The sequence below is a fragment of the Trachypithecus francoisi genome, unplaced genomic scaffold (assembly GCF_009764315.1).
Source record: "Trachypithecus francoisi isolate TF-2019V2 unplaced genomic scaffold, Tfra_2.0 Lachesis_group0, whole genome shotgun sequence".
Lineage (NCBI taxonomy): Eukaryota > Metazoa > Chordata > Mammalia > Primates > Cercopithecidae > Trachypithecus > Trachypithecus francoisi.
This window is the reverse complement of record NW_022681453.1, coordinates 63027659-63051385: the sequence shown is the minus strand read 5'-3', so window position 1 is coordinate 63051385 and position 23727 is coordinate 63027659. Positions and strand designations below refer to the sequence as shown.

General features: G+C 41.4%; 1 protein-coding gene and 1 non-coding gene across 7 annotated transcripts in view; both read right to left on the bottom strand.

The window, feature by feature from the left end:
* ALDH1L1 (aldehyde dehydrogenase 1 family member L1) overlaps nt 1-23727 on the bottom strand; it is an 82473-nt gene that overhangs the window by 51888 nt on the left and 6858 nt on the right. For 5 of the 6 annotated variants that reach the window (XM_033210936.1, XM_033210940.1, XM_033210937.1 and 2 more), the window contains exons 2-5: nt 6436-6585; nt 3698-3932; nt 2670-2835; nt 696-797 (exon numbers count right to left, since the gene is read on the bottom strand). In XM_033210936.1, the coding sequence (XP_033066827.1) occupies nt 696-797; nt 2670-2835; nt 3698-3932; nt 6436-6585 (653 nt within the window). Of the gene's footprint in view, nt 1-695; nt 798-2669; nt 2836-3697; nt 3933-6435; nt 6586-15546; nt 15666-23727 lie in introns of all 6 variants that reach the window. The other variant, XM_033210938.1, reaches the window with a different exon arrangement.
* On the bottom strand, nt 5876-6037 carry LOC117084739. Its single transcript, XR_004437641.1, has one exon. It is a non-coding gene; the product is annotated as a U1 spliceosomal RNA (small nuclear RNA).

Below are 23727 nucleotides of genomic sequence, written 5' to 3'. Positions count from 1 at the left end.
ACAGTGGACCAAGCTCTTGTGAGAGAGCCGGTAACCCCAGCTTCCTCTTAGACATTTGCAGGAGTCCCTGAGCTGGTGCCCCCAGTTCTGGGTGCTCTCTGATCCTCAGTCTCTCATGGGCTGAGCAGACTTCAGAATGGTTTGGGGAAGATAATGTTCTGTTGCTGTCAAGATGGCCCAGACTCTACACAGATGCCCCAGCACAATGTGCTCAGGCCCATCCCATAGGGCCCCACCTGCTTCTCCTCACTGGCAGGGCCCCTGTGGGTCCCCACACAGCACCCCATACTCCTGAGCTGAGACACAGCCCACAGGCCTCTGAGGTTCCTCGACTGGCTATTGCTCCAGAGACCTGCACTGTCCCTCGCATAGAGACTGCTCACACTATGGCTGATGTTTTGCCCCCTAACTCCCATCTCCCTCCCTGTGGGCTTTGCCTGCCCATTCCTCCTAAAGAGGAACAGGAAAGAACCTGGAATGGACCTCAATGAATCTGTTTGCTGCCTTCCTAGGTGCCAGGGTCCTCCTCCTCCACGGCTCTCTTCATGCATCCCTGACCTGGGCTGCCCTGTGTTCTGGTCTCAAAGAATTACAACCTGCACCATCTAGGCTGAACTCCAGCCTCCTCAGGCTGCCCTCTACAACCCCAGTCTGCTCACAGGCAGGATGAGGGTGTGGAGGGACCCAGCACTCACCTTGGCTGTCTCCTTCTTCTGAATCCCCTCATAGGTGGCTCCTTCCTCAGGCTGAGGGAGTCTGGGGGCTTTGCCTTCAGCGATCAGCCTCACGGCCTGCACCTGGGGAGACCCAGTGGGCTGTTACCTCCAGCAGTAGGACCTTGCCTCCTTCCCAGCCCCAGGGCCTACATTGAGCCTGGACCCTTCCCCAGACTGACCAGACTTGCCTGGCACACAGCAGGCACCCAAGAAACACCTGCCATATGAACAAGGGAGTCAGTGTGAACCTAACTTCTATTGCACAACAGACACAGACCCATCCTCTCTACCTGTCAAAGGTTTAGATTACATAGATCTTACACCCTCTGAGATCTTAGATTATATAAACAGTAAAGCCCTGCAGGTATAACACAGATACAAATGTCCATGTTGCTGTCTAAGCCTTCTCTGCCTTGTAAGGAGAGTGGGTCCTGAGCCCCATGGTGGGCTTGAAGGTGCAAGTTTGGAGGTCTGAGATGAAGCAGGAAATAGTTTCTCTGTGACAGGAAAGAGGAAGCCGGTGGGAAAGGAATCAGGGGAGAGACAGAAGGAGAGCCAAGGAGCCTGGGCCCACGTGAGCAAGAGCCTGCAGGAAGAGATGGGGAGGTGCCAAGAATGGGAAGTGACCGAGTGTCAGAGCATCTGAGGCAGGGCTGCCCGATGGAGCCCTCTGTGGTGATGGACGAATTCCAAGTCTGCACGGTCCAACATGGTGGCCAGGGGACTTGGAATCTGGCTGAGACTGAGGAACTGAATTTTTCAGTATAATTCATTTTATTAATTTAATAGCTGCATGTTACCAGTGGCTGCCTTGTTGGACAGTGCAGCTTCAAGGAGTATTTGAGTTGCTTGCCGTGGGAAGCACAGGTAAGCCCCTTCTCTGTACCACTAAATCTCCAGCAAGTCTACTTTGTTAACTATTTTTGTGAGCTGGTCAGTCTGTGGGGAAGACAAGTTTAACACAACCGAAAAATAAAAGGCAATGACCAGGAGCTGAGGATGAGGGGACGGTGGACGCTGCTGCTGTGCTTCCTGCTGTGCCCAAACAGCAAGGGCTCCCCAGGGCCTCCGTCCCTCCTGCCCCATGCCTGGACAGCACCTCTGCCTCTGGCCGTCCCTCCTGCCCCATGCCTGGACAGCACCTCTGCCTCTGGCTGTCCCTGTCAGCCCACCCTCGGGCAGGGGCCAGCAGCACTCACATATGATCTCCATCTGTGGGCTCAGGCCCATGGCCTGCTACCCTGCCTCTCAGCAGTGCCAGCTGCCCATGGGACTGAGCTACCCTGCTGCTCAGGCCATGTGACCACAGGTGAACGCCTTCCCAGCTCCTCCTAGCAGGAAGCATGTGACTGAGGCAGCCTATCAGAGCACTCCATCACCCCAGCTGGTGATCGGCTCATGAGGATCACATGACCCCAAAACTGGCCAATCAGAATCTCCCCTGATTTGTGATTAATGAATTCTAGGAGAAAAAGTGTTTCTCTTTTCTTGGAATCAAGAATTAGAATCCTTGAGCTACAGTGGCTATGTTTCCTCTAATTCAGGGCAGCCAAACTGAGAATGAAGCTAATCACACAGAAAAGCAGAATCAAAGAGTGAAGAAGGAGAGAGAAATAGAAACTTAATGACGTCATGGCTGAAGTTCCTGGATTCAGCAGGACGTGACCCAGTCCCTGCCTTTAGCCTTGTCTATTAAACGGGCCCCAAAATGTCCCCTTTCTGCTAAACGCTTTTTGAGTTGGGGTCTGTCCGTTGTGAGCAAGAGTCCCTCCTAATACAATACACTGTTTGTCCTAATCCTGCCCCTAAAACCTTGAAGTGAGAGCTCTCTCCCTCCAGAATCCTGAATTTGGGGAACAGATTCCTGGCCTCCAGGAGCAGTGGGCTGGGTCTAGGGAGGGTGCTTGAGTGTGCGTCCGGGTGGGCAGGGCGCGGCCGGCTCCAGGCCCTCACCATCCCTTTGATGCCTTCCGGGAAGAGGAAGCGGTTGTACAGCGTGCTCACGGTGTCATCTGGGAGCACCTCACACTCCTTCTGCAGCAGAAGGTCCCCAGTGTCCAGACCATCGTCCGCCCAGAAGATGGAAAAGCCCCCTTTCTTATCTCCGTGAATGAGGGTCCTAGGAAGCAGAAGAGTGAAACCCGGAGTCCGCGACGAAGGGCCATGGAGGACGCCCTGGGTGCAGGCCCGTGGGCCTGCCACCTTCCAGGAGGCCCTCTCTTCCTAGGGGTAGGACTGACACCGGCTCCGGCGGGAAACGGAAGAAGGAAAACAGCATGTATTGATAAGAACTATGGGCCAGGAATTGTGCTAAAAGCCCTATATGCCTTATGTAACTGAGTCCTCACAGCAGAGAAAACAGGTATACTCGGTTTACAGATAGGGAAACTAAGGTCCAGAAAAGTGAAGTGACACCAACAAAGATCAGAGAGCCTGACTCCCAACAGACCAGTCTCACTACGAATCCACTCTTTTCTCAACTCCAGTGTTTTCCCTCTTTGACCACCCATCTGCCTCGTCACCCCCTTTGCTGTCTTCTTGGGAATTCTGTCACGTCAGACTACCTTGGGGAGGCCATCCTTTACTCCATGTTTATCTCTTTCTACATAGTGTGCTGCCCAGAGCAGCGGTAGTGGAAGTTAGAATAGGACCCCCAGGCCACTGCCTGGGCTGGCACCTTGGACCCTGCGCCTCCTGGTGCCCTCTCTGTCCCAGCTGGGGGATGGGAACACTGACAGTGCCAGTTTCTCAGATAACTGTGGGAGTGCAGAGTGCTTAGCAACACCTGCTCCCAGAGCCTTCTGTCATCGATAACGTTGCACAGCCTGTTCTGTGGCTGACAGCTGGCAACCACAGGACAAGCACCTGCATGATGCCCACTCTGCATCCCTACAAATGCTTTGGGCTAATGGAAGGAGACAAGTCAGGCTGATGGAGGGACATGTATAGGGATGGCCCCCTGTGTTTTTGCCCCATCTCACCAGTTGATGGCCGAGGCCCCTCGGTGTCTAGGAAGCAGTGACGGGTGATAGATGATGGAGCCATGCTGGGGGGCATTGATTATCTCCATGGGGATGAACTGGCTGCAGAAGGGCAGGACGTTGAGCTCGGCCCCCAAAGCCTGGTATTTTGCCACCACTTCAGGCAAAGCCTGTCCTTTTGCGCGCCACCGGGAGAATTTGAATACCGGCACTCCATCCTTCTCAGCTTCCAGACCTGTGGGATGGTGGATAAGAAACTGGCCTCTCTCTATCACCCACCCACATGTGGCCAACTCTGCCTTCCCAGCAGAGCGGCCCATGGGCCTTCTCTCCATGCCTGCCCCCTCAGCCCCCACCCCCAGCCAGTCTCCACTGGGCAACACAGACAGACGCACCAGCCAAGCATGAGGCTCCGGGGACTGCCCTGCCTGCTCTGACTTCTGCTGAACTCCAGGACGTCTGAGTGCCTCCCTCTTCCAGATCCCAAATGGCTGACCTCTGCCCTCGCTCCTCTCCTGAGGCCTTGCCATCCCCATCACTGAGTTACTGTCTTATGGTCCCCTCTACTGCTCTCTCTGTGATGGGGACTGCCCCCCTGCAGATGGCATTTCTGCTTTGTCAGCTGTTCCCTGATGAAGGAATAAGGGGAAGAAGAGCAACAAGAGCATCCTCACCCCTTTCTGTCCAGTGGGTTCCTGTCCGGTGAGCCTCCCCCAGCCCAGCTTCTTCATCCCAGCCACAGTCGTTCCTTCCCAGAGCAATGGCTAAATCAGTTTTTCCATCATCCGTAGAACTAGCCTCAATATGCACACACCCCACACCCCACCCCGGGCCTAGATACAGCCTGGAGTATCCCTCCTCTGCCCTATCACCAGCACACCCTCCTCACAGGCCTGGATTACAGGCCCAAGCTCCCAAGTTTTTGTAGTTAAAGCCTCCTCCTTTATCTTAGCCTTAGGGTGGGCAGCTGCTTCCTGCAGTCACTGTCCCTGATAACTTTGGGCTCTCTGCCTTCCACTCTTCAATACCCAAGGAACACTTCTTTGTATTCAGTTCTCTGTTAGAACCTCTAGTGTGGGCCGGGCGCGGTGGCTCAAGCCTGTAATCCCAGCACTTTGGGAGGCCGAGACGGGCGGATCACGAGGTCAGGAGATCGAGACCATCCTGGCTAACACGGTGAAACCCCGTCTCTACTAAAAAATACAAAAAACATGCCGGGCGCAGTGACGGGCGCCTGTAGTCCCAGCAACTCGGGAGGCTGAGGCAGGAGAATGGCTTAAACCCAGGAGGCGGAGCTTGCAGTGAGCTGAGATCCGGCCACAGCACTCCAGCCTGGGCGGCAGAGCGAGACTCCGTCTCAAAAAAAAAAAAAAAAAGAACCTCTAGTGTGATGTTTGGGCCCTGATGGGACTGGCCCTCCTCTCCGGCCTCCTCTGTCACTCTGTCCTGTTGTCTGGTGGTTTTGAGTGAGGGTGGGATGTGATGTCAGCAGATCGGACGGCACTTGCAAAAGCTGTCCAACAGTGACTAATGAAATACTGCTGCAGGACATCTGAGATCAAGGTCAAGTAGGAGTCCCAGCCAGGCCTGGTCTGGGTCCAGGGTCAGCAGCTGGGATCAGTGGTCACTTAGTGGCTGGGTGTAAGGTCCAGGCTGTGGTGGGGTCAGGGTATGTCATGGGTCACCTGTGATCAGGTCCAAGACTGAACCCTGGCTGGCATCGGGTGTTGGGTGTTGGAGCTGACTCTAAGGCCAGGCGGCAGCTTCCCCATTGAGGGAGGCTGGCTATTCCTTAGCAAACCATACCTCTGTGCCTGGCCAGGCCTACAAGCCCCCTTTCCTAATCCTGGCCTTCTATCCTTAAGCCTTGCCCCACAGTCTGTCTCCATCAGGCCTGAGAAGGACCAGTTAGTGTTCCTAGAGGGTCTGTTCATCCAAGCTGAGGCCCCTGCATCCTGTCTGCTGAGGTTCCCAACTCAAAGGCAGTGGCCCAGACCCGTGATTCTCAAACTGTGCTTCTCCTAGTACCAGAGACACCAGTATCTCCCAGGAACTTGTCCCAGGTTAAAAATTTCACCGAATTCTGACTTTTCCACCTCATTCTGAATCAGAAACTCCCAGGGTGGGCTCAGTACTCTCTGTGGTTTTGTTCTTTTCTTTAAAAAAATTAAAATGCCAGAGGAAAGTGCAAATGCAGTTCCCCATTACCACAAATTACGCAGTCGAGTTTCCCACATTTGGGGAAATTGCAGGGATCAGCACATCCAGAGTACAATGGAGAAGCCTCACCCTGGGAAAACCGCCTTTATGATCACGGTCTGTCCTCTGCCAGGTAAGCAGAGCACTGTGTGTTTTGACGGCAGCCCCAGCAATGGTGATGCCGCGCATGCCCACCTTTCAGAACATGGACCCCCAGTTCAGAACATGGAGCCCTTCCCAAGCATGGGTGCTAGGTCAGAGAAGCTCTGTGTGGGACCTGGGACCAGGCTGGGCTTCTCTACAGCCCTTCTCCAGGACCCTAAAGCCACCCCATGATCAGGTGGGGAGGGCATCTTCACTTTATTCCAGAAAAGCCCAGCAGCCTGCTGGCACTGGAGCAGGATTCAAGGTAGACCACTTACCCAGCCAGAGCACAGGCCCTGCAGACTTCTCCTCCCAACCTCCCACCCACTGCTTCCCCTCTGCCTGGATGGGCGGGCCGCCCTCCATCGGCTTCCCTGCTCCGTCGGCTCACTCACCCAGGGGGTCGGCCTTCCCATCCTTGTCTGGAACAGTGAACACACCCACCACTTCATGGCCCTCCTTCCTCAGGTGGCAGTAAACTTCCTGGCCAAACAGGCTCTGTCCAATCACTGCAATCTTCATGGTAGCAGGAGGGTTGGAAGGACCTGGGGAAGGAATAAAGCAGCAGTTAGACAGAGATCGCTGGCCTCAGAGAAGTCAGCCCTGGTTCAAGACGGGGCGGTTCATGGCACCTGGCCTGCTCTACCCCAATCCCCTCTGTGGCTCTGTGGGTGGCAGGCCACTGAGGGGAGACTGCCACTGTAAGAGAGACTAGATGAAACATGCACACACGACCCAGTGGATCCCTAATGTCAGAATATTCAGTGCCACAGCGGGTGAGCTGGATATGGATTGTAGAATTAGGGAATTCCCTTTTGAAACCTTTCAAACTGGCATGGAATGTTGGGTGTCAAGATGTTTGAGATATATTTGAGCTTATTCCAGTAACCAATTCCATGGCCTTGGTCAAGTCACCTTGGTAAAGTCACACTTGTTCATGAGAAAGATGCCACATCTCTCAAATGGCTTTCAGTCTACAAATTAGGCTTATTCCTCTGAGCCAGGAGCCACGAAAGGAGCAAGGGGAGTCCCTGCCGAAGGGGCTGTCCAACTGAGCTGTAACAGAAAAGGGGCCTGGGTGGGCAGGCCTGAGGATGAAGGTGGTGAAAAGTGGAACCGGGTTCCACTAAGGAAGATGTGTGGAATGAAGCCTAGCTAATCATGCATATTCTCCAAAGATTGGTCATTCATTCACCTCACGCATATCTGTAAAATCTAAACTACTATTCACTTAATGCATTTCTTTAACTTGTCCATTTACCAAAATAAGTTTTTTTTTGAAAATTTTATTAAAGTAATGTATACTTCATACATACATAAAGTACACAAATCATAGATGTGTAGCTCAATGAATTTCACAAACTGAACACACCACTGTCATCACCACCAGAAAGAGAAAAACTCCAGGAGCCCCTTGAGCCTCTTCTAGTCACTACACTCACCAAGAATGGTGGGACTTCTAACAGCATCAAATGGTTTTGCCTGATATATGTATATGTATCCCCTTTATATGTATTCTTCTTACATAAATGGAATCATACAGTGTTTTGCAGATTTTCTCCCTCAACATTATTTTTGTAGTTGCATGTAGTCATAGTGAGTTTATTCTCATTGCTGCAGAAGTGGATGAACTGCAGTTCGTTTATTCATTCTACTGTTAAAGGAATTTGGGTAGTTACCAGTTTGAAGGTATTACAAATAGGATGCTACAAAGATTCTTGCATATGGTCTTCATGGTACATATGTACACATCTCTGTCAGGTATGTACTTAGGGAGGAATTCCCGGGTCATAGGTGTGAAAATTTCCAGCTTTAACAGATGCTGCCAGTTTTCCATAGTGGTTGTACCAGTTTCCACTTCCATGTGCTCTCCATCTTGGTTTGTGTCTTCATTTTAGCTCTTTTCCTAACACAAAATACAACTGTCTCATTGGGGTTTAATTTGCAATTCCCTGATAACCAATGAAGTTGACCGCCTTTTCCTATGTTTCTTGGCCGTTCGGATATCCTTTTGTGGGAATCAACTCTTCAAATTTTTTGTCTGTGTGGTTTTATTCTTATTGAAAGGGAGTTTTTTTTGTTTTGTTTTTGAATCATCTAGATTATGAGTTCTTTGTCAGATATGTGTATGGAAAATATCTTCCCTAATTCTGTGGTTTGCCTTTTTCATCCTCATATGATGTCTTTTGATGAACAGATGTTCTTACACTTAATATAGTACATTTTATCAAACATTTCCTTTATGTTTAGTGGTTCTTGTATTCTATTTAAAAAATCTTTGCTTACTCCAAGTTCGTGAAGATGTTCTCCTTGTCGTTCAAGATCTTTATTGTTTTGCCTTTTACATTAGATGTGCAATCCCTCTGGAACTGATTTTTTCATACAATGTAAGGTAGAAGTCCAGAATTTTTTTTCCATATGGATATAAAATTAACCCAGCACTAGTTACTGAAAAGAAGTTTCTTCTTTGAAAAGGATCATACATGTATACATCTATCTTTGAACCTTTGGTCAGTTTGTCTATCTTTGCATTTAGTATAGCTTAAAAATGTCTTTTGTTGTCGTGGTGAAGATACATAACCTAAAGTTTTATTGTAGCTGACATACCTAGTAGTTGTGAAGTGGTATTTCATTGTGGTTTTGATTTGTATTTTGCTATTAAATCATGATGTTAAACATCTTTTCATGTGCTTTTGGCCATTTGTATACCTTCTTTGGAGAAATGTTTATTTGAGTTCTTTGACCCATTTAAAAAATTGGTTTGTCTGTCTTTTTTGTTGCTAGCATGTAGAAATACAATTGATTTTGTACATTGACGTTGTATTAACCACACCTTAATTGCTTCACGTATAAATTTTCATACTGTGTAGATTCTTTGTGGTTTTCTAAGTATATAATCATGTTATGATGTTGGTTTTATTTCTTTCTTTCCAATCCTGAAGTCTTTCATTTCATTTACTTCCTTATTGCACTTGCCAATATTGAATACAGAAGGTGATAGTAGTTCCTGTCTCATTCCTGTGACCTTGGGAAGAAACCATTCAATATTTGACCATTGGTTAGCTTTGGGAAATTTTGGTAGATAGACTAGCATATTATGAAAGTTGTCTTATTAATATTTCTGGCTGCCAATCATGACGAGGAGTTGACTTTTACCAAATGTTCTTCCTGTAGGTCATGAGATTTTTATTTTATTGTGGTGGATCATAATGATTGATTTTTAAATGTTAAGTCACCTTTGCATTCTTGGAATGAATACCACTTGATCATGATATATTACCTTTTTATATATCTTTAAATTTGAAGAACTGGTATTTTGTTTGTTTTTTAATCTACGCTTGTAAGAAATATTGACGTGAACCAGTCCCAGTGGCTCATGACTGCAACCCCAGCACATTAGGAGGCTGATGTGGGCAGATTGCTAGAGGCCAGGAGTTCAAGACCAGCCTGGGCAACATAGTGAGACCCCAATCTCTACAAAAACTACAGAAAAAAAATACCTGGACATGGTAGTGCATGCCTGTAGCTCCAGCTACTTGGGAGGCTGAGGCAGGAGAATCACTTGAGTCTGGGAGGTCGAGGCTGGAGTGAGCTGAGACCCCCACCACTGCACTCCAGCCTGGGCAACAGAGTGAGACTATGTCTCAAAGAAAAAAAATAAATAAAATAAAATAAAAAAAGGCAAGGCAAGGCAAGGCAGGGCGGGGCGGGGTGGGGCAGGGTGAGGCAAAAAGAAAAGAAGAAAAGAAATATTGATGTGTCAAATACTTCCTTGTAACAAATGTCCTATCCAGGTTTTGGTGTAGCTTTCTCTTTCTTCCAACTTTTATTTTAGAAACAGAGGGTGCACGTGCAGGTTTGATATATGAATATATGGCATCCAGGTAGCAAGCACAGTACCCAACGGAGTTTTTTCAACCCATTCCCCTATCCCCTCTACTGGTCTGCAGTGTCTGTTGTTCCCATTTTATGTGCATATGTGCTCAGTGTTGAGCTCCCACTTGCAAGTGAGAACATGCAGTATCTGGTTTTCTGTTTCTGCCTTAATTCACTTAGGATTACGGCCTCTAGTCCACCCATGTTGCTGCAAAAGACATGCTTTCACTCTTTTTTTATGGTTGTGTAATATTCCATGGTGTATATGTACCACATTTTATTTATCCAATCCACCATTGTTGGGCACCTAAGTTGATTCCCTGTCACTGCTGTTGTGAATAGTCCAACAACAAACGTATGAGTGCATGTGTTTTTTTCATATAATGATCTATTTTCCTCTGGGTATATACCCAGTAATGGGATTTCTGGGATGGATGGTAGTTCTAAGTTGTTTAAGAAATCTCTAAACTTTTCTTTAAGAAACTTCCACAGTGGCTGAACTAATTTACATTCCCACCCACAGTGTATAAGCGTTCTGTTTTCTCTATAGCCTCACCAGCACTGTTGTTCATTGACTTTTTAGTAATAGCCATTCTGACCAGTGTAAGATGGTATCTCATTGTGATTTTGATTTGCATTTCTCTAATGATTAGTGATGAGGAATATTTTAATATTTTTGTTGGCTGCTTATATATCTTTTTTTGGGAAGTGGCTGCTCACGTCCTTTGCCCATTTTTCAATGGGGTTATTTGTTTTTTGCTTGTGGATTTAAGATTCTTATACATTCTGGATATTAGACCTTTGCCTGATGCATAGTTTGCGAATATTTTCTCCCATTCTGTAGACTGTCTACTCTATTGATCGTTCTTTTGCTGTACAGAAGCTCTGTAGTTTAATTGGGTCTCACTTGTCAATCTTTGTTTTTGTTGCAATTGCTTTTGGGGACTTAGCCAAAAATTCTTTGCCAAGGCTGATGTCAAGAAGGGTATTTCCTAGGTTTTCTTCTAGAATTTTTATAGTTTGAGGTCTTACATTTAAACCTTTAATCCATCTTGAGTTAATTTTAGTATATGGCAAAAGAGTCCAGTTTCATTCTTCTGCATATGGCCAGCCAGCTATCCTAGCATCATTTATTGACTAGGGAGTCCTTTCCCTGTTGCTTGTTTTTGTGGGCGTTGTCAAAGATCAGTTGGTTGTAAGTGTGTGGCTTTATTTTGGAGTTTTCTATTCTGTTCCATTGGTCTATGTGTCTGTTTTTGTACCAGTATCATGCTGTTATGGTTATTATGACCTGATAAAATAGTTTGAAGTCAGGGCGTGTGATGCCTCCAGCTTTCTTATTTTTCCTTAGGATTGCTTTGGCTATTCAGGCTTTTTATTGATTCCATGTGAATTTTAGAATAGTTTTTTCTAATTCTGTGAAGAACGATGTTGGTAGTTTCATATGAATAGCATTGAATCTGTAAATTGCCTCAGACTTTATGGACATTTTAACAATATTGAGTCTTCCAATCCATAAGCATGGAATGTTTTTCCATTTATTTGTGTAATCTCTGATTTCTTTCAGCAGTGTTTTGTAGTTCTCCCTGTAAATATCTTTCACCTCCTCAATTGGCTGTATTCATAGGTATTTCACTTTATTTGTGGCTACTGTAAATGGGATTGTGTACCTTGATTTGATTCTCAGCCTGGACATTATTGGTGTACAGAAATGCTATTGATTTTTGTACTTGATTTTGTATCCTGAAGTCTTACTAAAATAGTTTATCAGTTCTAGCAGCCTTTTGGTGGAGTCTTTAAGCTTTTCTAGGTTTAGAATGATATTGTTGGCGAAGAGTTAGTTTGACTTCTTCTTTTCCTATTTGGATGCCTTTTATGTATTCCTCTTGCCTGATTGCTCTGGCTAGGACTTCCAGTATTATGTTGAATGTGAGTGGTGAGAGTGGGCATCCTTGTCTTGTTCTAATTCTTAGGGGAATGGTTCCAGCTTTTGCCTGTTCAGCATGATATTGGTTTTGGGTTTGTCATAGATGACTCTTATTATTTTGAGGTCTATTCCTTTGATGCCTCATCTGTTGAGGATTTTTATCATGAAGAGATGCTGGATTTTCTCCAAAGCTTTTTCTGTATCTATTGAGATGATCATATAGTTTTTGCTTTTAATTCTGTTTATGTGGCAAATCACATTTATTGATTTGTGTATGTTAAACCAGCCTTGCATCCCAAGAATAAAGCCCACTTAAGCATAGTATATTAACTTTTTGATGTGCTGCTGGATTTGGTTTGCTAGTATTTTGTTGAGGATTTTTGTGTCTATGTTCATCGGGGATATTGGCCTGAAGTTTTCTTTTTTTGTTATGTCTCTGCCAGATTTTGGTATTAGGCTGATTCTGGCTTCACAGAATGGTAGGATCTCCTTTTCAATTTTTTGGTAATACTTTCAATAGGATTGGTGTCATTACTTCTTTGTATGTCTGGTAGAATTCAGTATGAATCCGTCTGGCCCTGAGCTTTCCTTGGTTGGTAGTTTTTTTCATTACTGATTCAGTTTCAGAGTTCAATATTGGTCTATTACAGCATTTCAATGTTTTCCTGATTCAGTCTTGGGAGATTGTGTGTTTCCAGGAATTTATCCATTTCCTCTAGATTTTCTCATTTGTGTGCATATATTTGTTCACAGTATTCTCTAAGAATCTTTTCTAATTTCTGTGGATTGGTTGTAATGTCATCTTTGCCATTTCTGATTATACTTACTTGGATCTTCTCTTTTTGTATATTAATGTAGCTAGTGGTCTGTTGATCTTGTTTATTTATTTATTTTTTTTTTGAAAAACCAACTCTTGGTTTCATTGATCTTTTGTGTGGATTTTTGCATCTTAATTTCATTCAGTTCTCTAATTTTCACTTCTTTTCTTTGACTGGTTTTGGGGTTGGTTTGTTGTTTTTCTAGTTCCTTTAGGTGAAGTTAGTTTGTTAATTTGAGATCTTTCTATTTTCTTGATGAAGCCATTTAGTGCTATAAACTTTTCTCTTAACACTGCTTTAGCTGCATCTCAGAGATTCTGGCAAGAGGTTCCCCATATTCAGGGTTTCTTCTACTTTAAACCCCACCCCTCCTCCTCCACTGGATCAAAAACTACTCCAACCAGTGAAACCTCCTCTGCCATTCTCCCTCTCCGGGAAGTGGCCAGGGTAAAAGGCATTGCTCACGTTCATGGCCCTTCTCCCTGTCTGATTTGTGGCAGATCGAACAGCTTCTGGGATCTTTCTCTAAAAATCCCTCTCATTATCACAGTGAATTCCTGCACATAACTCAATCCTTTAATTTAACTTGGCATAACATTTATATAATTCCAACTTCCACCCTTACCCTTAATAAAAAAGAGCACTTAGCTTAATTAAAATGGATATCCAAGAAAATATATTCAAAAGACCTTTATGTTTTTCTCTTCATAAATCTGGTTTTCCTGAAAAAAGTTTTTTTCTCAGTCAAAATTTCATTTCTCCACTCTGTCTTGCCACTTTTAATGCATGCATAAAAAACCCTAAAATAACTTCTAGTAGCCTGGAACTCCCTGGGAAAACAGAAAAGGTGCCACAAATCCCATTTTGGGAAAAATCTCTGTTTTCCTTATGGACCACCTGAAATTAAAGGTGAATAAGTACCTCTCAAAAATCTGTCTTTGTATTCCAGCTATGCTTGTTTATTAGGCCCTGAAAGTTGTTTTCCTAGCCCCGTTCTTAAAGGGCCTCATTCGGAGGCCAATAATCCAATTTAAAAAATTAGCAAATGTAAATCTTATAACTACTGGATCTTCTTCTGGTTGTCTGTGTGGCTATATATATGTTATGAGTGCAGTGTCTATTAAAAGGAGCTCTGAGTAATTAATTGGCCTAAGAAAAATAAGCGATTAAATACATTTTATTTATTTATTTATTGAGACAGAGTCTTGCTCTGTCGCCAGGCTAGAGTGCAATGGTGCAATCTCGGCTCACTGCAACCTCTGCCTCCCTGGTTCAAGCGATTCTCCTTCCTCAGCCTCCTGAGTGGCTGGTACTACAGGTGTGCACCACCACCCTTAGCTAACTTTTGTATTTTTAGTGGAGATGGGGTTTCACCACGTTGGTCAGGGTGGTCATAATCTCCTGATCTCCTGACCTCGTGTCTGTCTGCCTCGGCTTCCCAAACTGCTGGGATTATAGGTGTGAGCCACCATGCCCAGCCTAAATCAAATATTTTTAAGGAAAATGTTAAGCAAAGTAATACTGTGCATATTGCCATTTTACTTTATTCCTCTGTTAAAGCAAAATTGTGGGTTTTTTATTATGAGTGCGTGCTTTTGTTAGATGTCTTACTTAGCTGTGCTAAGATATACTAGTACTATTTATGGTTTAAGTTTTAATTCTTAAGTATTTCTCCAGCTCTGACATTGTTTTTCAAAGACATGCTAAACTGTATTGCACAGTTCAACATTTAATTACTTAAGGGATCAATCTAGGCATTGTTCTTGGTCTTTAATAGCAAACACAGAACATGTATATTATTACTATATTAATTTTTTTTTTTTTTTTTTTTCTGAGACAGAGTTTCGCTCTTGTTGCTCGGGCTGGAGTGCAATGGCACGATCTCGGCTCAATGCAACCTCCGTCTCCCAGGTTCAAGCAATTCTCCTGCCTCAGCCTCCTGAGTAGCTGGAATTACAGGCACATACCACCACGCCTGGCTAATTTTTTCTATTTTTAGTAGAAATGGGGTTTCACCATGTTAGCCAGGCTGGTCTGGAACTCCTGACCTCGGGTGATCTGCCCGCCTTGGTCTCCCAAAATGCTGGGATTACGGGCGTGAGCCAACATATCCGGCCTCACTATATTAATTTTTAAAGGCTTTTCTTTGACATTTAAAACTGTGACAACAGATATTCACATTTAATGTTTATAGAAACTGAACAATGTCTTTATTAATAATTTTATTATAAAATTTCATAAACCATGTTTTTCAAAATAAATTTATATCAAATCCAGCTTCCTCAAAATGCTAGTAGTTAAGTATGTCAATATACTAAATAAATCATTCACTTGTACCCATGGAGAAAATTTAATTTTACTGCCCTTCACAGTGAAAAAAAAATCTTTCATTTTAAAAATTAAATTAAAAAATGTTACATAAGTTGGCACTTTAGTAGTATATACACTAGCATTGGTTTATACACCTCTTTTGCCACTGAGGAATTCAAGTTAAAATGTCCCTCAGTCATATAGCTCTAAAATATATCTTTCATTCATAATTTCTGCTCAGACAATTAAATAGTTTGAGTCATTTTCATTTATACTATAAAACAAAAGCAAACTAGTCCAGTTTAATTTTTTATACTTAAAATATTGCACATTTTCTAGATATGAGTCACTCAGATTAGTATCTATGTAGGTTCAGTCAAATCCAACCATAAATTCAAGTTATTATACTCTATAACTCTATAAAATACATAGAAGTATTATTACTTTGCCTTTATAACAAAACCCAAGAGTCTGTTTCAATTTATAAATTCAGCATTTAAACAAAAAGATTTTAGTTCCCAAAGTTCTAAAAAAATGACAAAACAATAAGGAGAAAAGGAACCAGGGCTTAGTACCACATATTTTTCTCTTGGGGTTGTAAGGTAGTCTCCTTCTTTTCAGAACACTTTATTATATTTCACTTATAGACCTGATTTTCTGTGTCAAAGTATAATTCTCATGCTGAAGAAGTAACCTAAAAGGCAAAAAAAAAAAAAATGTTGTCTTCATTGTACAAACATATTCATCGCTTTAACAAGATAATAAGGGAACAAAATTTAGAATGCAAACTAAATAAGAATACTGCCTCTATAAACATGTCCCTAAGATAAACCACAATTGGCAGCTAATTTACGTGTCTAGAAAAATCTCAGTTCCCACCAGTAAAAATATCCTCAGTGGCTAGTGCACCTTAAGAAAAATCTGGCATACTAAATAAATAATGTTCACGTGGGAGCCAGAAGCTGGGTAAGCCTTGCCTTTAGACTACTCTGTGACTACAAAAATAAAGCTAGCACTTTTAAAACTAGTAAGCCTTCACTTGTCAGTATCATAAAGAGTATTGCCCAACTAAACTTTGTTCCCACCTGTTCATTAGTTACTTATTTCTACCTAACACTCACCTTGCGATTTTACCCAAGTGTTTAAAATAGAAAAAAACAGCATTATATTTCAGAGCTACTTCGCCCAAGTTACAAAATGTGTCAGTGTTTTTAGTTTCAAGTCACACACAAAAAAACTTAACATGTGTTACATTAAAGTGAAAAATTGCTAAAAGTTACCATTATAACATGTAATTAAAACTGCTAAACATGGATTTGCATGCAAGGTGTATAGAAACAGTAAAAAATGTTTTTAGTTAAAAATTATAAAAAGGCATAAAAATGTACATTTTGCTGAAGAATAATAAATTGTCTTAAAATTAAATAAAGTGAAAGGTTAAACAAATTGTAAAAACATTGTAAAAATTAATTCTGCAAAGAAAACTCAGTGTGTAAACACATTAACTAAACTCAAAAGGGTATCATATTTTTTTTCTGTCAATTAAACACTAAAATAAAAGCACCACAAGCTTTTCTTAAAATGCTAATCTACTCTTTAGCAAAACTTGTCAAGGGTTATAATGGGTATATAAAAATCTCACTTCATGGTCAAACTCATTAAAATTAAATAAAATTATCTATAAGGTTTCATTAAAATTAAAGTTAACAATAGCAAACTAATGAAAGGGTAAAATTGAACTTTCTCTCTTAAACAAAATTCTCATGTAATACAAAAGGCTAATAAATGGTTTTTGCTTTTCCAGATTGTTATCTCATTATTTTAGCAAAACAAAACAAAACAAACAGAAAAAAAAACTTATGGTAATCTAAAATTCTATTTCATAATATCAAGGATTTTACATTTTAAACATATTTAACAGCTTTCCCCAAATCAAACTTTAGTCTTGAGGTTGTCTTTCCTGACCCCTGGCTTTTCGGTGCTGCACAAAACCCCTAAACCATCCAAAAAGAGGTAAACAGAATTATTTAGCAACATAAAGTTTCCAAAATAATATCTAATAGGTTATATTTTAAGGAATAACGTTAACATATGTTCCAAAACTGTATGAGATGTCTAAGGTTCTTATGTCTAAATATGTGCTATTAATCACAATTAAAGTTGTTATGTTGGGTTACTGTATTTTTTTTTTTTTTTTTTGAGGCAGAGTCTCGCTCTGTTGCCCAGGCTAGAGTGCAGTGGCCGGATCTCAGCTCACTGCAAGCTCTGCTTCCCGGGTTTAGGCCATTCTCCTGCCTCAGCCTCCCGAGTAGCTGGGACTATAGGCGCTCGCCACCTCGCCCAGCTAGTTTTTTGTATTTTTTTAGTAGAGATGGGGTTTCACCATGTTAGCCAGGATGGTCTCGATCTCCTGACCTTGTGATCCGCCTGCCTCGGCCTCCCAGAGTGCTGGGATTACAGGCATGAGCCACCGTGCCCGGCCCAGGGTTACTGTAAACCACAAAAATAACGAAATTTCTTTGTCAATTGTGTTTCTAACTGTATCCAAGCTAGACATTTTGTTATTTACAGACAATTTTTATTTTGTTTTAATTATCTTCAAAACATGGTTTATATTCAAGCTGTGAAACTTTGACAAGTGCTCTCAAAGGCAAGTTTCTCACCACCACAACAACACAACAACAACAAACAAAACATACAGAACTCATAAAAAGCTAAAATGTTTGCAAATATCAAGCAAAATAAAAGTTAATAAAATGCACTAAACTAATAAAAAACAACAACAAGTTTTTACCTTTTCCTTAGAATGCTGCTAATCTTTATCTTATTTTTCAGAGTCAAGAAAACTGGTCTTAAGCTAGCTACAGCCTTTAACAACTAAGTAAAGTATACTCCTGTAAATAGAATTTAAAGTGTGTTTTTTTCTTTTTGCCTAGTTCCTTTAGAATTTAAAAACTAGTTATAAATGTTCTTTTTTTATTTTTTAAATTTTTTATTATACTTTAAGTTCTAGGGTATAAGTGTTCTTAAATGACAACACTATAGTTTGCAGCAGTGCAGTAAGAATCTATTTTCTTTTGTAACAGAATACAATTGGAAAAACTGGTTATTTTACCAAGGCTTTGACTGGAATGGTGTGCTCTCCTCTAAGGAATCAAACTTAACTTATAAAGCCAATGAAACCCTTGGAAAACTGGCCTCATAGTTTGTGTGCACGGTCCCCATACAGGGTTTCTGACCTGTGGTAAGTAAAGAATGTCACTTTCTGACAGGCCAGGAACCCCAAGTTATCTTAAAACCTCAAAAGAAAAGGAATTCACCCAAATCATAAGTATTTAATGGTACAAATCCATGGCTGGGTTTGGCTTTAATAAGTCTTATCTCAAATTCCTTCTATATAACAAAGTTCCATCAAAGCCGATTTAAAAGGCCTATGTAGCAAATAATTATTCTTGCTGCACTATATACAAATAATTAAGCCAAGTATAATAAAGCAAACCAGTCCTACCATAAATTGTCTTTTAATAAAAATAGGAAACTGCAAAGTAAAAATTATGTTCCAAAAACTATAGCATACCTGTTGGTAAATTCTAGTCTTGCCTAATGTTTTTCAATTTTTATTACCTTCTACAGTTTAAATTATATCTGTTACAGAAATCAACTCCTGGATACATCACACTCAAGTCAAAGCCTAAAGAGCTAAGAAAGCAACCCCTAGCAGCCCAGAAAAATGTCCTATTAATGTAAAAAAAAAAAAGAAAAAAGAAAAAAGAAATCTTAAGCTAAAAATCATAAAAGTTAAGTAACTAAGTAAAAATTACTCATTTTACTCAGTCTCAACCCACCTCACCAAATACTTTTTGTTGTTTCTACCTCTCCTTTTAAGCCAACTATTAAAACCTTTTTAAATGAAAATTATTTACTATGACACCCTCGAGGGAATGGCTGTACTATTTGCAGTAGCACTGTGTACCCTCAGAGTGGAATACTGGACAGAGAATCTCAATTACTGTAGCATTCTGCTTAAGTATTATCCTCATAGCAGGAATAACAGTTCCTAACAAAAAATAACACATGGGTCTTTCCAAACATGCACCTCTGCCTGTCATTAAAAGAAGAAAAAAAAAAAAGTTGCTTCTGTCTCAGGCCTAATAAAAAACGCTGCTGAAAAGCCTAGGACTAATGTTTTTACTCTGTTTAATTAACCTTTTTCAAAAATTTTTAACCGACAGAATCATGGCCATTTCGCAGACAACTACCCCAAAACATCGACAAATGGTGTTGCTCCTGCAGTCAATCCAAGACCAAAACACTCTCTGCCCCACATCAGCAGGAAGTAGCCAGAAAGAACAGGTGCCCCCTTGTTCTTTTATACCCATAGGGTCTGGAATGACAGAGCAGGAGCACTGTCATCTCAGACAAATAGCGCCACTTTAAATTCCAGCTCCCTTTCTAGCCTCATGCGTTTCAAGGAAATCACTTCTCTTCTAACTACAAGCAGCCAGAAAGAGCTGACAGCAAAACACAGATAAGACAGCTGGGATACAGAGGGAAGTCGGGGGAAAGTCTCTTGGGTAACTGCCAGGCTTCACCCTCATACAATGGGCCCCAGTAAAACAGTGGGCCTTAATAATAAGGAATAAGCACATTCCTTTTCCTTCAGGGACACTAAGATAGGAAAGCTAAAAGCAGACTCTTGGTTGGGCACGGCGATGGCTCATTACAGGCTCATGCCTGTAATCTCAGCACTTTGGGAAGCTGAGGCAGGCGGATCACGAGGTCAGGAGATCGAGACCATCCTGGCTAACACAGTGAAACCCCACCTCTACTAAAAATATGAAAAATTAGCCAGGTGTGGTGGCACATGCCTGTAGTCCCATCTACTCAGGAGGCTGAGGCAGGAGAATCACTTGAACCCTGGAGGTGGAGGTTGCAGTGAGCCGAGATGGCATCATTGCATTCCAGCCTGGTGACAGAGCAAGACTCTGTCTCAATAAATAAATAAGTAAAAGCGGACTGGGGGACTATACCTGCACTTCAGGAAAAATGTATGAAAACAGGTGCACAACTCTCCCTCCCAGGTAGGCACAACCAAGAGACACAGAAGCAGTCCAAGCCTCTGATAAACTCTCCCACCCTGAATTCTTAAAAACTCTTAGTCTGTAAGAGAGTGTGCCTCTGACCTAACTCAGTCAGAAGCTCCTCTCAGGTTTGTTTTCTCTAAAATAAATGTCTTAGCTGGCAAGTCAGCTTTTGTATTTTTTTCCTCTTTCTTTAATTCTTACAGTTCTCACACTTAGAATTGGAGAAAAATCCCCTTCTGTTTTTGGCTGGAGGCAAGGAAAGCAGGCATTTTTTTTTTTCTCAAGAAATCTACCCTCATAGAAACTATTATACCAGAACCTAAGTGAATGGACACCCAGGGCCTAACTAACCTAAGTGATGAGGAAAAACCCCAATCCAGCCCCTCTAGCCTTTCTCATCACCTAAAAGGGATAGGAGTGAGAAACACCTGTGAAGGTCACAGCCCGGGGTGCAGGCTCACTGAAACACTAAGACCTAATTGTAGGACTGTAGAACACTTCCCCCAACCAAAACACCTTACCCCTACATCCACAGGGCTCCAGTATAGTAAGGGGATTACGGATAAGAGAACTGCAAGCCAGAGCCTATTTAAGGAGTCTCTAGGAAAATCCAAAGACAGTACGGTAGACAAAAACAAGAAGATGAAGAGAGAAAATTATATCCTCTGACACCCACAGCTATAGCAAATAGTAAACACATTCTAACTCCTAGACAGGTAAATATCAAACCTCACACTAAAGGCCTATCTACCTCAGTACCTTTTACCCAATACATTGTATCTGATTTTCCACAAAACAATTACAAGATATATAAAAGACAAAAACACAGTTTGCAAAGATGGAACAAGCACCTAAACCAGAATCAGATATAGAAGCAATGTTGAAATTTTCAGATGGAAAATTTTAAATGATAATTAAAATGCTAAGAGCTCTAATGGAAAATGTAGAGAACATGTAAGAACAAATTGGTCACGTAAGCAGAGAGATGGAAACTAAGAAAAAAATCAAAAAAATTCTAGAAATAAAAACCCTGTGATAAATGCAAAGAATATCTTTAATAGGTTTATCAATAGACTGGATACAACTGAGGAAATAATCAATGAGATGGATGAAATATCAATAGAAACTTCCCAAACTGAAATGCAAAGAGAAAAATAGAATAAAAAAGACAAAACAGAATATCCAAGAATGGTGGGACAATTGCAATAGGTGTAAATCCTTGTAATAGGGATATCAGATGAAATAAAAAAAAAAGAGAGGAAAAGAGAAAGGAATAGTAAAAATATTTGAAGTGATAATGACTGAGAATTTTCCAAAATTAAAGATAGACACCAAACCAAGATCCAGGCAGCTCAGAGGAAACCAAATAGGATAAGGATTATCCCTGACCCCAAAATCTATACTTAGGCATATCATATTCAAACTGCAAAAAATAGAAGACAAAGAGAAAATCTTCAGTGAAGCCAGGGAGAGGCAGGGCAGGACATACCTATAGAGGGAGAGAGATGAGGATTACATCATACTTCTCTTCATAAACCATGCAATCAGGAATAGAATAGAAAGAAATATTTAAAGAATTGAAACATTCCATCAACTTAGAACTAACCAGATTCCATCTGTATGCAGTAAAATTGTCCTTCAAAAGTGGAGGAGAAAGACTTCTCAAACAAAAATAGAAGGAATTTGTCACCAGTAAACTGCCTTACAAGATACGTTAAAAGAAGTTACTCAGAAGAAAAGGAAAATTGAACAAGTCAGAAACTCAGATCAACATACAAAAGAGTATTAGAAAGAAATAAAGGTGAAATAAATTTTTTTCTTATTCTTAAGCTGAGAGATAACAATTTGTTCAAAATAATAATTGCAACAATGTGTTCAGTGATCATAGCTTATGGATAAGTGAAATGAATGACAGCAGTAATAATAAGGCATGGGAGGGAGGAATCAGGAATACTCTGCAATAAGGCCCTTACACTACCCATAAAGTGTACGGTGTTATTTGAAAGCAGACTTAAATTAGTTTTAAGTGTATATTGCAAACTGTAAGTCAACCACTAAAAAAGCAACAACAAAAAAGTAAAATTGATATGCTAAGAGAGAAAAGAAAATGGAATCATACAAAATGCTCAGTTAAGATCAGAAAAGGCAGAAAAAAGTGTGGAAGAAAAATGAAACAAAGGGCAAATAGAAAATAATAATAAATATGGTAGCTATTAATCCAACTATATCAAAAATCACTTTAAATATCAATGGTCTGAATATACCAATTAAAACGTGACAGAGTGAATAAACAATCATGACCTAACTATATGTTGTCTACAAGAAACCCATTTCAACATAAAAACCAGATAGATTAAAAACAAAGGGATGGAGAAAGATACATCCTGCTACCACTAATCAAAAGAAATATGGAGTTGTTCTATTAACTTCAAATAAGGCAGACTTCAGAGAAAGGAAAATTATTAGGAATAAAGAGGAGCACTACACAATGGTAAAGGGGTCAATTATCCCAGCAGACCTAATACTCCTTAATGTATATGTGCCTAACAATGGAGCACTAAAATGTGTAAAGCAAAAACTGATAGAATTCCAAGGAGAAATAGATGAATCCACTATTATTACAGTTGGAGACATCAACACCTCTCTGTCAGTCCCCATCCATTTTTTTTGAGGCAGAGTTTTGCTCTTGTTGCCCAGGCTGGAGTGCAGTGGTGTGATCTCGGCTCACCGCAACCCCCACCTCCCAGGTTCAAGCAATTCTCCTGCCTCAGCCTTCCGAGTAGCTAGGATTACAGGCATGTGCCACCACACCCGGCTAATTTTGTATTTTTAGTAGAGACGGGGTTTCTCCACGTTTGTCAGGCTGGTCTCGAACTCCTGACCTCAGGTGATCTGCTCGCCTCAGCCTCCTAAAGTGCTGGGATTACAGGCATGAGCCACCGCACCTGGCCAGTCCCCAGTAACTGATAGATCCAGCAGGTTGGAAATCAGTAAGGACATAGTTGAATTGAATAGCACCATCAATTAAGTGTATCTAATTGGCATTTATAGAATACTTCATCCAACAACAGCAGAATACACATTCTTCTCAAGCTCACATAGAATATTCATCAAGACAGACCACATTCTGTGCCATAAAACACACAACAACAAATATCAATTATTTCTATGATGGAGAGTACTTGGATCACAACAGAATCACTAGAAATCAATAACAGAAAGAACTCTGAAAAATATTTTAAAAATGGAAACTAAATGACACACTTCTAAACAACATGTAAACAGACCAAAGAATAAATCTCAAGAAAAAATTTAAAATATTTCAAACTAAATTAAAATGAAAATATAACATCAAAATTTATGGGATGCTGCTAAAGTAGTGTTTAGAGAGAAATTTAGAGCACTGAATGCATATATTGTTAAAGAAGAAAGAGCTAAAAGCAAGCTTCCAAATTAGGAAACTAGAAAAAGAAGGGCAAATTAAATCCAAAATAAGCAGAAGAAAGGAAATAATAAAAATTTCAGCAGGACCTGTGAAATTGAAAACACGTTGTCAATAGGGAAAATCAATAAAACCTAAAGCTGGTTCCTTGAAAAGATGAATAAAATTGATATACCTCTAGCCAGGTTAACTAAGAAGACAAAGAGAGAAGACTCAAATTACTAATATCA